The sequence below is a fragment of the Podarcis muralis genome, chromosome 9 (assembly GCF_964188315.1).
Source record: "Podarcis muralis chromosome 9, rPodMur119.hap1.1, whole genome shotgun sequence".
Taxonomy (NCBI): domain Eukaryota; kingdom Metazoa; phylum Chordata; class Lepidosauria; order Squamata; family Lacertidae; genus Podarcis; species Podarcis muralis.
The window spans coordinates 55,003,710-55,018,890 of NC_135663.1; the positions used below are offsets into that span (position 1 = coordinate 55,003,710).

A 15,181-nucleotide genomic window follows, 5' to 3' on the forward strand; every position below is an offset into this window, starting at 1 on the left:
GCTGTTTTAAACACTTCCACTTCCCAAGCCACTTTAGGAAGGATTATGGAGGACTGTAAAGTTGCATTCATGTCCACCTTACATACACATGGTGCAATCTAGAACAAAATTGAAAGTACTGTCCATGCCTGGGTGATTATATGAACAAATCCATAATAATAATAATAATAATTATTATTATTTCTACCCCACCCATTAAAAATTCATTAAAACATCAGTCATTAAAAACTTTCCTAAACAGGGCTGCCTTCAGATGTCATCTAAATGTCATATACTGTGGTACCTCAGGTTACATATGCTTCAGGTTACAGACTCCGCTAACCCTGAAATAGTACCTTGGGTTAAGAACTTTGCTTCAGGATGAGAACAGAAATCGTGCTCTGGCGGCGCGGCAGCAGCAGGAGGCCCCATTAGCTAAAGTGGTGCTTCAGGTTAAGAACAGTTTCAGGTTAAGAACGGACCTCCGGAACGAATTAAGTACTTAACCCAAGGTACCACTGTAGTTGTTTATTTCTTTGACATCTGATGGGAGGGTGTTCCACAGGGAGGGCGCCACTACCGAGAAGGCCTTCTGCCTGGTTCCCTGTAACTTTGCTTCTCCCTGTAGCGTCTAACTTGTGACTATTTCTGTGCATGCCTTCCCCTGTCCTGATTTCAGAAGTTGTGAAGCAGTATAACTGAAGCTGCATATATCATATGCCAAAAGCATCTGAATTTGGTTATGCAATCTAAAAGGCTTATGTAAATGTTACACAATTTACATGTTTTCTCCCAAATTGCAACCTTTGCATTTGAAATTCTGGCAAGTAGCGGAAGGGGAAACATATTAATATTAAAAACAGCAACACACACTCTAAACAACCCCCCCCCCAACCCCAACCCCAGTCCATTGAGCAGCCTCAGCTTTTGTGACTGGAGTCAGTCAGGGCCCTGCCCTGCCCTCCCAGGCCAGGTGCTGATAAGGCCTGCAAGGCAGGGAGCAGGTCTTCCAGGACTCACAGCCAATATTGTTTTGTTTGGGATAGTTTTAACAGGGAAACAATATTTTAATTTACTTTATACATTAACAGTGTCATTTCAGCTCATGAAAGGAACCCCCCAGTTGTTTCCACAGTTCCTGTGTACTTGGGAGTAGACGAAAATAAGATGTTTCTATTCAGACAGATTAATGTGAACTCAGATGTGAGTTGAATGAAAAGTGGGTTTTCTCGCCTTCCCCCAAATACTGGTGTGTTGTTGTTTTTTATATTCAGCTACTCTGAGCAGTAGAAGCTTCAAACAAAAAGTCATCAAGACACCATTCAGAGGCTTTTCGAATGTTTTAGCCAAGGCAACTAATTGGACTCTGGTGCTTTGAAGTATCCTACACTTGAGTAGCTCAACTTGAAAGACAGATTTCTCCTCCTAAGGGACAAACCATACATCATGTGCCAGAAACCCTTTTGGACATCTATACTGAAATCAAGCATACACTGTACCATACCAAGAGCATAATAACAGAGCTTGTTATAATCAGATCAGAAATGTAGGCGAATTTGGAAAATAATGACCCTCTAAAAGGGTAAGACAAGGTATCTGTTTAAGGCTGCAGATCTCTGTACACTGAACGGAGAGCAAATCCAGTTGAATCCAGTAGGAGTTGTTTCCCAGTAAGCATGCATAGATTGGATTGGGCTGCACAAAACTCTTAGGTGAGATTCAGACCAGATTAGTAATGGTAATACTTTGTGATTTTTAAGAAAGCAGCTGTTTACCAAATGAAATATGAAATTTTGTTACAAGACAACAAAGCCACATGGGCAGGGTATTATTATTATTATTATTATTATTATTATTATTATTATTATTATTATTATTTAATATTACAAGTGAAAGGGATGCAAAGGAAGAGTGAAGGCTGCCATGGAGCTACAAATTAAGCCTGACCATGACAGTCCAGGCTACAGCTCCACTCACACACAACTGTTGTGGACATTATTTGCGGCTCTGCCCAGTTATAGGAACCTCACTGGCTTTTTGCAATGCAGCCTTTTGTAGGATGCCAGGCCTACAGCTGGGCCACTTGGCAGCCCTCTGTCTAGCTTATGATGCTATTTGCCAAAGGCTGCAAGGTGGATAAATTATTTTTGAAATAACAGATTGTGCCTACATACGATAGTACCTACAAACTTTGCATGTTCAGGTCAACATTTTGAAAAGAAGGTGGGGGAAGTTATGGAGAGAATTGAAAGGAGGCAGGCTTACCATTCCTGTCTTTTTCTGAAACCGCTCATCCTGCTCAAGAATATTAATGTAGACGTGTGGGAAACACAGCTTCAAATTTTATTTTGATTATTGCTGTTTTAACTGCAATTCTAGATGCAGATTGATGAGAAAGGCCCAGTAACAGAAACTATGCTTCATTTTTTTTTAAACAAAAATTGTCTTTTTAAAAATAGATGATGATTCTATCAGTACAACCTCAGAGGATACACCTGGGTTTTCAATGTGTAAACAGATAACAGGGGCGGGTAAGTGACTGGTCTTTTGCTTTGGGTTGGGGGGCAGCGGGAGGAAGAGGCTGTCAAGACCCTCCTTCATGGATTCTGGTCCCTAGTCTTATGCCTCTGCACATTCCTAGTTCTCAGTATTGTGCATTCGTAACAAACAAAATTGTTGCAACATTCAGTGTTAGCATGCATGTTTCCCAATGCAGAACCTGAATTTTTTTCAAATAGGATTCTAGATTCCTGGGCAGTTTATAATTCTGTTGCTGCCCTGAAGCACACTCAACTCTAGTCGTTATCATGATTAGGGAATATCTATAAAGTCACATTTGATTCCATCCCCCCATTACATTATATTACATGTCTGAAGGAGGTTTCTGAGACACGAAGACCACAGTTCTAGACACACTTCCCTGAGACTTAAGTCTCGCTCAGCTTAACAAAGCTGAATTGCTGCTGAATAACTGGAAAGTTACAATACTTAACACACATGTGGAGAGTAAACCCCACTGAACAAAGTGAGATTTACTTTTGAGTAAACATGGCTAGGGTTGTATTGGCAGCCTTGGATAAAAGCTTTGATTCTTTTGGGGTTCCCTACCCCTACAAAGTAGAGTACGTCCATGAGCAAGAGAAGTGGTACTTATAGCTGTGTCTGCACGTCCTCTTAATTCTTCCCAGTTTCTCCTGTGTGAACCAGCTCTAAGGAACTATGTTAAGGCGGATGCTCAGATTCTGAAAACCTGGCCATATGCTATGGTTAGACAATTGGTTCACCACCAAAATGCACTCCAGCCTTCTATGCCCCTCTCGCATATGGATAGCCAAAGTCGGAAGCACCCTGTTCAATACAGAAAGATTTCTGTGCCAAAGTAATACAGTATGCCAAACAAGATGCAATATTCTACAGCACACTCAGAAAGCAAGTTTACTCTTCCCGTTTGGATCTTTCCCGTGTTGGTACACGGTGGATCTAATTCAGAACATTTTCTGTTACCTTTAAAGTGTTTCCCAAATTTGGGTCTCCAGCTGTTTTTGGACTCCAACTCCCATCATCCCAAGCTAGCAAGACAAGTGGTCAGGGATGATGGGAATTGTAGTTCAAAAACAGGTGGAGTCCCAAGTTTGGGAAACACTGCTTTAAAACAAGGGTAGAGAACCTGTGGCTCTCTAAATGCAGTTGGACTCCAACTCCCATCAGCCCCAATGGTTAGGGATAATGGGAGCTGTAGTCCAATATCTGAAGGACCACAGGTACTTCACCTCTGCTTTAAAAAGGAAAAATAAAGTTGTGGTTGTTTTAGTTTCTGAATATTAATCTATTATCGGTTCTTTGTTTTATTTTGAACTTTCAGACCATCAAATGTCCTTAAACGAAGCACAGAATCACTTTAGAGTTATTACGATTAACGACACAGGAGCAGGAAAGCACTGGTGTGACAATGAAGTCAAAGCTCTGATAAATATTTGGTCCAATGAGGAGATACAGCAAATGCTTGAAGGAGCAACAAGGAATAAAGAAATATTTGAGGAGATTGCCAGAAGGCTAATGAAGGTTGGAATAGACAGAGACTGGAAGCAGTGCCGCACAAAGTACAAAAACTTAAAATATGAGTATCGTGCGTTGCAGAAAGAAAACGACCAGGTTGGCAATGCAAGAAAGAGGATGAGGTTTTATGATGAAATCGACTGCATTTTGAGAAGCCAGCCCTCAGGTAAGCATACCTGCAGAACTGATAAAACTAATTTTAGGTGAAGACACCGAGGACATAACTAACTAAAGCAGCAATGTGTAAAAGTTCGTTTGAATATTATATGCCTCATACAAGTTAATATTACAGGAAGGTGACAGTAAGTTGTAGTTCAATGACCAATACAGAAGAATGAGAGCATGGTTATACAGCCTACAAACAGACCATTAATCATTTTACTAAGCAGCTGGCAGAGGAAGAGTAGATCAGAGGGACAGGCTTCCCTTTCTCCACACCCAGCATGGAAACCAAATGGAATTGGGAAAGAGAAATGCAGATATCTGTTCTTTCTCAATCAACCCACTCATGGAATGGAATTACCTATTGCCTGTAGCTACCAGATAAGCTGGTAAATACAAGGCTGAATTAATCTTGCTCACCACTTTACTCAGATCTTGGGTTAAGCTGGAAGTCTGATTAGCACTAACTCCAGTGCCTGGGTTTGCTGTGATTACATTATCCAGGGGTATTGTGTCTGTCTGAACCAGCCCATTCTTTGTAAGAATAAAGCTACAAAGAAGTGAAGCTGGAGTTTAGGCATGTGGTTGTGGTTCTTCATTAGCAGACTGGAGCACAAAGTGAGAGATCCACCTTCCCTACTCCAGGTTTTCTGCATAGATGGAAAAGATTCAGACCTTCAAGTTCACTGGCATATTAAGAAAAAACTTGTGGGAAGAGAGACCCACCTCACTTTACACTGAGAATCTGTCTGGCTACTTTTTGAACTTGGACCAACAGTATTACATATAAATAAGAATGGTATTCATTTTGCCATTATACTAATAAAAACTGATGTCCCAGCCTGCTTCTTCCTTAGGGCTTCAAGTTGTCTTCTTCGAGCTAACACTTTAGCTATGTATTTATTATTAGGATCCATCTTTCTGAACATTTTGTCACAGAACACTTCTTGTCTTTTTAAAGAGACAGCTGCAGAAGTTACCACAGACACAGCCCCACTGAGCGTCAAAAGAAAAGCCTCTCAAGATGGTAAGAATTTATTTGCATTGTTACACTATTTTGAAGGGTAGATTGATGACACAAATCCACAAGAGAATAGATCTCTAATGCGTTCATTTTCATCTGTGTCAAGTGCTTTGTGCACACTAAACCTAAAGAGAACAAACATCTGGATAGGAAAAAAAGGATGGATAAAGAAATCTGCCTTTTGTGTGTACAGGTTGTAAGGGATGCTATTGTGCGTGCAGGTAAGCTGCCTGACAAACATAGCTATGGATTCATGAGGCTGAATTGTAATCACATGCAACCCTATCCAAAGCAGCCCACATCATTCAAGCAGAATACAAAAGATGGTGCGCATGCTCCTCTGCCTTCCACAGCAGATGTAAATACTTATCTTCATATGCTGTCTAGAGCCACTGTATACTCTGGTTCATGCCCAAGAAAGTGCCAGGATTGCACACTCCCACACTCCCTCTTCCTCACCTTACACAGCCGGGTCCATAATGTTAAGACATTATTCTTAGCAGAAATCTACTTCTTTGCTGCATTGGGTGTAGTGTGTGAGCCCAGTACTTTGCTTGGACTCATTGACACTCATGCACATAGCATGAAAAACCATGATTTAGCGTTACAATGGTATGTTGGGTTAAGTACTTAATTCGTTCCGGAGGTCCGTTCTTAACCTGAAACTGTTCTTAACCTGAAGCACCACTTTAGCTAATAGGGCCTCCTGTTGCCGCTGTGCCGCCGCCGCACGATTTCTGTTCTCATCCTGAAGCAAAGTTCTTAACCCGAGGTAACATTTCTGGGTTAGTGGAGTCTGTAACCTGAAGCGTATGTAACCCGAGGTACCACTGTACATGCAAACGCAGCCATGAAGCTATATAAGCAGCAGTGATTTACATCAATGATGCAACTAACTTAACAAGCAAGCTCAAAAAGACAACGGCATACCAACAAAAAATCCCAAAGTTTGCAGAAGTACAAAATATATATTTATTTTAAAAAAAGAAAAAACATAACCCCAACATAACCCAAGGAGAACTGAGCATGTTCATGGCCACAGATTTCTGGCCAGTGGAGGGAAGAAACAGATAACTAGGGAGAAGGGGAATGGAAGGGCTATGGCTGGAGGGCACTTTGTACATGAGCAGTCCACATGGCAACCTTTCATTGGAGAGCCCACTCACAAAAGTATCCCATGTACCTACCTCTATGAGCTCCTTTGAGGAATGGCAGGATACAATCGTGATAAATAAATGTTACTGTTCACCCTCTAGCAAGTTTAACAAATACATCATTCCATTGGTCCTCATGACTTGACTATTGACGCATGCTAGATTCAAATGAGTTAATCTCTTCAATTCAAATTGTCACTAATCTCTTAAATTGCTTTCCCCCCTTTTCTAGACCCCTCACCCATTCAGTTTAAGAAAAGTGTTTCTGATAACTTAACAATCCAGTCGCAAGGTGTGTCTGACAGCATGCATACTGTAATCAAGAGCCGAAGGATGCTTCTAGAGAGATTTTACAAGCAGGAAGAAATGCAAGATACCAGCAGAACACAGATGAATAGCAGCGTCCCTGCAGTGAAACAGGTTGGTTTAATCCCCCCCCCCCAAGATAAACATGTTTGTTTAAAAAAAAGTTGCAAACCTCTCTAAGCAGTTTACTAGAAATATTAGCGTTGCAAATAGCAAACAGTTGAAAACAAGAAAAACATTTAAAGAACATGCCAAAAAGAATGCAGTGAAGCTATCTCTCTGATGTCAATAGCCAGGGAGCAGCGAATATAGGTGCTACTACACTAAAAGAATGATTTCTAATAATAATAATAATTTATTATTAAGTGTGGAACAAGTATTATTTGGCATTTGTAACAGTGCTGGGTCCACACATCAAAACCATTAAGCGGGCACGTATGATGTAAGGCGATCCTGCCAGTCAATTGGTCCCAAGCTGTTAGGGGAATTATATACCAATAGCTGAACTTGGCTCAGGAACAGATTTGCAATGAGTGCAGATCTCTGAAGCAAGGGGAGCCCCACATAGGCTGCATTGCATTCATCAAATCTTTAGGTCACCAATGCTTGAACTGCTGTGGTCAAGTTCTCCTGACCCAGGAACAGTTCCAGCTTTTGCACAGCTGGTAAAAGATGCTTAGAAGTAAAGCGACTCTTAGTTGACAGCAATGAAAAGCTAGTAGCCAATGATCCAAAATCAAACACACACACACCTGCTGCCAGATAAACAGTGAAATTATTGGCCAGATTAACAAACTTAATTGCATAGAAAATTCATAAAAATGAAGAAATCCCTGCTTTCTCCTGTAGTTTTCCCCCAGAGTAGTAAATTGTGCTAGTCTGTTGTTTAAATAAGGAATTAACACAGAATCCTGGCAGAACCTTTCATGGATCAGAAAACACACACAAAAAAGCACATTTGACAAAGCCAGTTCAACTTCACACAGTCACTCGTGCCACAATAGTTTTGTAGTCTTTAAGCTGCCAGTGAACTGTTGGTTTTGCTGTTAATTACACAGGCTATCACAACAAAACTGCTCTGTGCTTTGCATTCCTAAAATTTCAAATACATCAGTTTGTCAGAAGCCCATGCACGTCTAAATTTGTTTCCAGCATCCCACTTTCCATTATATGGTATGAGACTTCATCCTTTAGTAAAATTTCCCATTCTACAGTAATTCAAAGGTCTCAGACTACAGTCTTCTGTAGGTGGTAAAACCGAAAACGCAATTCAAGGGAAGCAAGTTTAAAGTGATGCACATTGGGGCAATCTTTTATTTCACATACCGGTATATGCTCGTGGGGGTCTGAACTGACCAGGAATGAGACCTTGGGGTCATAGGGGACAGCTCTATGAAGATGTCAACCCTATGTGCTGCAGCTTTGAAAAAGGCAAATTCCATGTTAGGGATAATTAGGAAAGTAATTGAAAACTGCTGATATCATGCCATTATACAAATCTATGGTGTGACTGCTTTTGGAATACTCTGTACTGTTCTGGTTTCCTCACTTCTAAACAGATATTGTAGAGTTGGAAAAAGTTCAGAAAAGGACAACGCAAATGATCAAAGGGGTGGAGCGACTCCCCCACAAGGAAATGTTGCAGTGCTTGGGACTTAAAACCTGGACACCACCCTCAATGTCAAAAACGACCCTCTAAAAATCAGGCCAGAGGGAAAAATTGTAGCAATTTCCCCAAGGACCTAAAAAGTTATGTAGGCGAGGTCAGGGGAGGATTTTTATTCTCCAGAAATGAACTGATAAAGCACATTTTCTGAAAGCACGAGAAATCTTATCTTTTGAAATGAAGTAACTCTTTATATACTCTACAACGACAGAAAGCAAAAAGGGCCAAAACATAACCCTCTGAGAATTATTTATATTTTGCAACAGTGGTTAATGCAAACTGTGAGGGCACCGCTTCCCTCCTTTTTCCTTGTAACGAATCTCATGGCTATTCCATTAAAATGTTACCATGCATGCTGCCTGCCAGATGTTCAGATTGGGAGGCAGCCTTGCAAATGTTCTGATTGGGAGTAAGTGGAATGTGTTCAGAAACTCCCATAGTCTGTGGACATCCCATTCTTGCCAAAGTATTTCTCAAAATGGAGTGTCTGTTGGAAAAAAATTAACAAACCCAAAGCTTGTTCCAAAAGGCATGTTGCAGAACAGCCTGGGTCAAGGACTCACATGACGTCTCCCTCCCGCCCCAAACTTTTATTAATTAACATGGATTAAGTGACTGGATCAAGATATTCATAATATTGCTCAGCCTTCTTTCTTTGTTGGACAGCGTAGTTTTGTAACAGGTTTTATAACTAACCAACCCTATCTCGTGTTTGCAAGTAACAAAAAGGCTAGATTTGATAGATCAACAGCTTGTGGTGGTTTTGCATAGCAGATGAAGTATGTATGTTTCAGGAATTGCAACAGACAGCTTTTGTATATGAACACATGAAGCATGAATCCTATAAAGGATGTTATTCGTATTTAGGCTTTAGGGTACCCCCAAGAACTCCTCAAGTATGTTGAGTTGCATCCTAATGTACAGGCAACTCCCTGTTTGCATGGGAGTTGCGTTCTGAGTCACCATGCACAATGGTGGACTGTGCATAAGCCTGCCCCACCTATTTTTCTGGCCACTTCCAGGTCGACCATGATGTGCGCATACACAGTCATGCATAAATTGGATGCACATAAATCGGTTACTACCTGTACATGGTTGAGACCTGTGACATTTTTTGTATAAATTGGCCTCAACACAAAACTTTAGAAGGACTTACCCCAAAGAAAACACCGTTAAGATGTGCCCCCACTGAAAAGCTTCTGTTCCCGTTATAAGGTACATGGTGAAGCCAAACACTAATTGTTGTGGGAATGTGTCCTAAGGTTCCTAACATACCAAACCTTGAGTATCATATTATTTCCTAATCAGACACTGTTGTTGGCTGAAAGGCCTATTCACGCACTTCATGAGACTGAAACCTATGCCATCTCATATGGAAAAGTTTCTGGACACTTAAGCAAGCATTATTTTAATGTGCCTTTCTCAAATCAGATGTCTTCAACGTCCCCTTCCCCGTTTCACTATATTCAGTTTAATCATATGATTTAAGGCAGAACCAATGCCATTTTGTGTGAAGCAGCAACATATACAACAGGTAATTTGCAGCATGATTTTAAGAGGTCTTTCTCCAAACTGCACCCTGATTTCATTCAAAAGGGCCAAACTAGATGCAACGGGGCCATTGCCTTTCATTTCTCTGCTCAAGTGACATATGAAGCAAGCAGGTAGTGTTGGGTCTTGCACAGTAAAAGTACCGTGCAAGAGCCGTCCCATCCTGTTTCACCGTAACTCAACCCACCACACCAGGCTCTTTTCTCTGTTCTTGTCTCACTGTCCAAGTGAGAACCAACCATCAGCAGGGAGGTGAAAAACAGGAGTGGGGGGTGCTCACCTCCTGTACACTCTTTTTACAGATCAGATTGTTAGTGCCGATTCATGTGAATACATCACTGTTGCCAAAAACGAAATGTCTTCATGTCTAAAACTATGTAAACGTATTGGCCTGATTATTCATACGTAATACTAAGTCACAGTTTAGTGTTGCAAGCACAATTCTTGGGCTCATGCACTCCCCAGATGCCTCTTCTTGCTTGTAAAGCCTGGAATGAGCATTGGGGGCCAAGGGCAAGCCCCACCAAAATGATAAGGCCCTTCTGCACCTCTTTGGTGCTTTGCTTCGGACTTGCATCACCATCCTGGTTTGTATTCCTGGACTGATTATTGAAAATAAGTCAGAATTTCCCAGGTTGGGCTAACAGGGAATTCTGGCTTAATGCAAACCATAGATGAAGTGCTAAAGTAAGGGGATGGGCTGTCTGCTTCAATACTTGTTCTTGGCTTTAAAAATCATGGAACGATCATTTAAACCAGACCATAATGTTCAAGCCAAGAACTACAGCCAAGGTAATTTATGGTTTAGGAAACTGAAACAAGCCAGGACCATTAACCACTGTTTGAAACTATTTTGTTTTCCTGAACCATGGCTAGCACTAACCAGTTTGTGGTTGGGGAACAGAGCTTAATCATGAGTCCCTGTTTGGATGGTGTGCATGCTAAACTAAACTTTGGCCTAGTGCAAGACAGCAGCAAAGAGGACTGTGGAGCAAAGTGTCTGTGAGCTCCTCTCTAGGAGTCCACATGCTCTTACTAAAGCTTGGCTTACTGCGTCACAAACCAAGCTAGTGTTGTTTCTTGTGCAAGTGGTACTAATCTATGATTTGGCGTAATGTGTGAATGCATCCAAGGATACATTGCTCTGTCAAGTTGACATATACTCTACTACAGAGGTTTTCGACCTTTTTGAGTCCACAGCTCCCTTAACCAATTACATTCTTTCTGCAGCACTCCTGTTATGTCACCCCTTGCCTGTAGAGCTGGCAGCCTCTCACCCATTTTCAAACACCCTTCCTTATAGAGTGTTCCCTCAGCCTCCTCTCCTCTCCCCTCTCATTGGGAGTCTTCTGGGCAGCTACTGCTGCTGCCCCTGGTCTCTGAGCTGCCCCCCCCTTGCCCCAAAGAGAGGTGCCTCCCAGAGGCACTATTCGCCAGCAGAGCTTATAGCCAGGTCAGCTGCAATAAACAGCTGTGCAAGTCTTGGGGAGGCAGAGATGCAAGAGGGCATTAGAGGAGGAAGCGAAGGAAAGAGGGACAGAGGCCAATGTTGCCCATGGCAACATTCAAGGCACCCCAGGGTGCCACGGCACATTAAATGGTCCACGCACAAGTATGAAGAGATATTAAGGACTGACAAGTCAGTAGAGAGGGGAAAAGGTCAGGCAGCTATGGAAGTGTGAGCTATATGTAGGCGTAAAGGTAAAGGTACCCCTGACCATTCAGTCACGGATGACTCTAGGGTTGCGTGCTCATCTCGCTCTATAGGCCGAGGGAGCCGCCGTATGTCCGCAGACAGCTTCCGGGTCATGTGGCCAGCATGACTAAGCCACTTCTGGCGAACCAGAGCAGCACACAGAAACACTGTTTACCTTCCCGCCAGAGCGGTACCTATTTATCTACTTGCACTTGATGTGCTTTCGAACTCCTAGGTGGGCAGGAGCTGGGACCGAGCAATGGGAGCTCACCCCGTCACAGGGATTCGAACTGCCGACCTTCTGATCGGCAAGCCCTAGGCTCTGTGGTTTAGACCACAGAGCCACCCACGTCCCCCTTTTGTAGGGGTAGGGCCTATCAATAGAGGGATGCAGCTCACCTCCGGTTTTAGGGTAAAATTAGCGCATACACAAAATGAACTATTATATTGTTCTATTTTTACCACTGTGGTGTGTGCCATTATTATTTTCAGGGTGTTTGGTCATATTTGGCTAAATGAGACAAGCCAATGTTTAGCGAGTATTTTGATGACAAAGCAAGCCCCAAGCAGAGATGTGCAGCGCAGTCCTATGCACATTTACTCAAAAGTCAAGTCCCGCTGACTTTCCTAGGATTTGCTTCCCAGCAAATGTGCACAAGATTGCAGTGTTCAGGTGCTCAGAACCTTACGAGCCATTGTCAGATATGGTCAGCACATTGGAAGTGCAGTGCCTAATTAAATGGGTACTTCTTGATGGAAGAGTTGGAGCTGCTGTTGCTACAGTTTTATGTATCTCTCTTCGCAGCCCTCTAATTTCCCATGAACAGCAATTGGGCTACAGTCACAACCTGCATTTAAAATTCTATACCACTTTATATGTTTAGTCATGGTTCTCCCTTCCCCAAGAATTCTAGGACCTGTAGTTTATTAAGGTAGCTAAGAGTTTTTGAGACCCCCCCCAATCCCCTCACAGGGCTACAATTTCCAGAGTTCCCTCAAAAGAGGGGTTGATTGTTAAATTACTCCAGGATTTGTAGCTCTGAGAATCTTGGGGACTGTGGCTTGTTAAGGGTGCGAGAGGGTAAATCTGAGTTTCCAGGCATGTTTGGGGGAGGCAATGGGCTTTAAATGCATGGTGTGTTCACAGCCACAATGATGCATTCTGCATAGTTCCTGCCCTGCATCTATATATGTAAAAACATCATAAGATAAACAAGAGTGCTTGTGTTCTAGCATGCATTAGCCAAGAAGGAAATTAAGCTGTTCCAAGTGCTTAGGTGAAACAATAGAGTTTGTGGCAGGATATAATGGGAGTTCACACGGTTCTGAGTATGATAATAATTAGGATCTGGATGATGCCAGCCCTGGTTTTGCAAACCGCTGCAGTTTTAAACTTACCTGCAACTACCGGACTTAAATGTAGGGAACTGCAGCAAAAAGCGAGGGCCGTAGGATGCAATCCTGCATACATTTATAAAGGCAAAACCCAGGAATCAATTCCACTCAGCACACGCGTGCATGGAGGTGGGACACGGCTGTGCGCTTCTCTACTGCCTCTCGGCGCAGCCCGATCCTAGGAATCCAAAACCCCCAATCCCACCGGTTTAAATGCACTTTCTCCCCAGCAGTTGCATACAGAACTGGCGTGCAGTTGCATGCAACAGTTGCCTTTGTAGGGAGCTTGCCCTAACGGGGTGCATCGAGCCCCCACAACCTGCGCCCAGGCCTTCCAAGCAACCCACCCTTCCCCCGCTTCCCCAGACCGCCTCCCCCCCCCCCCGCAGTGTCCCCTACCTGTGCTGCAGCCCCACTAGCCCCAGCGTGATCACATGGGGCACGTCCAGCTCCGTGGGCCACAGGCCGGAGGCGATGCACCCGAACACGCCGCACTCCTCCCGAATCCCCAGCTCCTCGAATTCCATGGTGCCCGAGCGAACACGTGTTGTTGTCAGCGCAGCTGCTTCTGTTATTGCCGCTGCTGCCTCCTGCCGCCGCCGCCTGGGTTTGAGGGGGGGGGGGCGGAGGAGGAGGAGAAGGAGGCGGCGGCCTCAGAGGCGCGAGTTCCTCTCCGCGCCCACCCCTAGTTGCGCCCGCCTCATTTACATGCATACATTACGAAGGGGCGAAATTCCCCGCCTCGGGGCTGCTCCGCGCGCCCGCGTGGTGGAGTTGGTTTCCCCACCCCAGAGGAGCAGAGCAAGAGAGGTCGCCTTCGGGGCGGGGAGGGGGGGCTACTTTGTATCTGCCTTTGGACACAAGTTAGCTCCCGCTCGCTCTTTCTCTCTCTCTCTCCACAAGTTAACTTTGTTTCCCTCTCTCTGCGCGCGCGCGCGCGCTTCTGAGGGCGAGTTTTGCTCAGTGTAAATGGGTGGCTGAAGTGCTGAGGAGACCACGAAGGGCGGAGGGAGCTGGGCTTTGCGCGCGACGGAAGGGTCCCCCCCCTTTTTTTTTGGAAACGGGGTTTGAGGGAATAAAGGGGTGGGGAGGAGACTTCGGTTTTCGCGCGGGGGAAGGGGGCGTCGGCGGGCGCTCGCCTCGGATTGGAGAAACGCTACCAAAGGGTTGTGTGTGTGTTAAAAACATCCCTCCCTCCGTGGGTGGAGGAAAGGGGGCTGGAAGGCAGGATGTGGCCCCGGCGGAGAGTTTTAGGTGGCCCAACCCCTTCCCTTTCCCAATGAGGTGGAAGCATTGGCGGGTTTCTGCAACCGCGCCCCGCCCCCCTTGGCCGCCCCCTTCCGCTGTCCCCCCCCCCTCTTACGCAGCCCCAAAAGTGCCTCCGGACTCCGAACGCGCTTCTTTTTCGGGTCGCTTCCCTCTCGCGCTGCGCTTGTCCTCGCGCGTTGCTAACTTGGTTCTGTTCTCTCCTAGGCGTCTATCCAGGCGGTCTCTGCGATGCCTCCCATACGCTCAGGTGAGTCGCTTCGCCCGCGCCGCCGGAGGGAAAGAGCTGGCGGCAGCAGCGTCCAGCAGTTGCCCCTCGCCAGGGACCTGCCCGCGTAGTATAATAGTATTCCCACCTCCCCATGTGGGTTGTAGGGAAATCGTGTCTTCGGTACTCCCCCGGCTTTGTTTCAAAAGTTTCTTGCGGGAGGAAACTGGTACACAGCCTTAATGTGCGTTATACCTCTAGGCAGATTCCTTTTTTCATGGAGGACATTTTCTCCTGAGATTCTTTTCTGCGGGCACTGTGCACATCTACTGCTTGAGAAAGGGCAGTTTCAAAAGTTTTATATTGCTTAGTCAGATTTCATTTCAGTTGTGCTTATCTTTTTGTCAAAAGCTCTACTGACGACTAAGGTGAATAATCCAGTGCTCCCCCCACCCCCCAGTTCCTTTGTATAAGAAGCAACACTTGCAATTGTGTTGATTTCACATGCCTCGGATTGTGTTCACAGTCTGTGTGTGCTGGGCAAGCAGCTGAAATTTTCTATAAAACAAGGAGTGCATGCAGTTGCTTTGATGCATGCGATCCTCTGCATGCTTTCTGTGCAGGAGGTGCAGGTTAAAATGCCCTTGGGCGTTTTCATAGATATTACTGGAATTTGAGTGTCTGTCTCTTGTGACCTGCAACAAAATGTTGCAGTGTG

At 44.4% G+C, this 15,181-nt stretch overlaps 2 protein-coding genes across 4 annotated transcripts in view; one reads left to right on the top strand and one right to left on the bottom strand.

Moving 5' to 3' along the window:
• PPAT (phosphoribosyl pyrophosphate amidotransferase) overlaps nucleotides 1-13,908 on the bottom strand; it is a 44,267-nt gene extending 30,359 nt beyond the window's left edge. Inside the window, exon 1 of the mRNA XM_028742853.2 lies at nucleotides 13,389-13,908. Within this exon, the coding sequence (XP_028598686.2) occupies nucleotides 13,389-13,516 (128 nt within the window). The 5' untranslated portion in view covers nucleotides 13,517-13,908. The remainder of the gene's footprint in view (nucleotides 1-13,388) is intronic.
• Nucleotides 1-15,181, top strand: part of PAICS (phosphoribosylaminoimidazole carboxylase and phosphoribosylaminoimidazolesuccinocarboxamide synthase) — a 38,818-nt gene that overhangs the window by 13,953 nt on the left and 9,684 nt on the right. For 2 of the 3 annotated variants that reach the window (XM_077934292.1, XM_077934293.1), the window contains exons 7-11: nucleotides 2,439-2,510; nucleotides 3,842-4,201; nucleotides 5,108-5,224; nucleotides 6,608-6,795; nucleotides 14,463-14,505. In XM_077934292.1, coding sequence (XP_077790418.1) covers nucleotides 2,439-2,510; nucleotides 3,842-4,201; nucleotides 5,108-5,224; nucleotides 6,608-6,795; nucleotides 14,463-14,505 — 780 coding nt within the window. The remainder of the gene's footprint in view (nucleotides 1-2,438; nucleotides 2,511-3,841; nucleotides 4,202-5,107; nucleotides 5,225-6,607; nucleotides 6,796-14,462; nucleotides 14,506-15,181) is intronic. The other variant, XM_028742851.2, reaches the window with a different exon arrangement.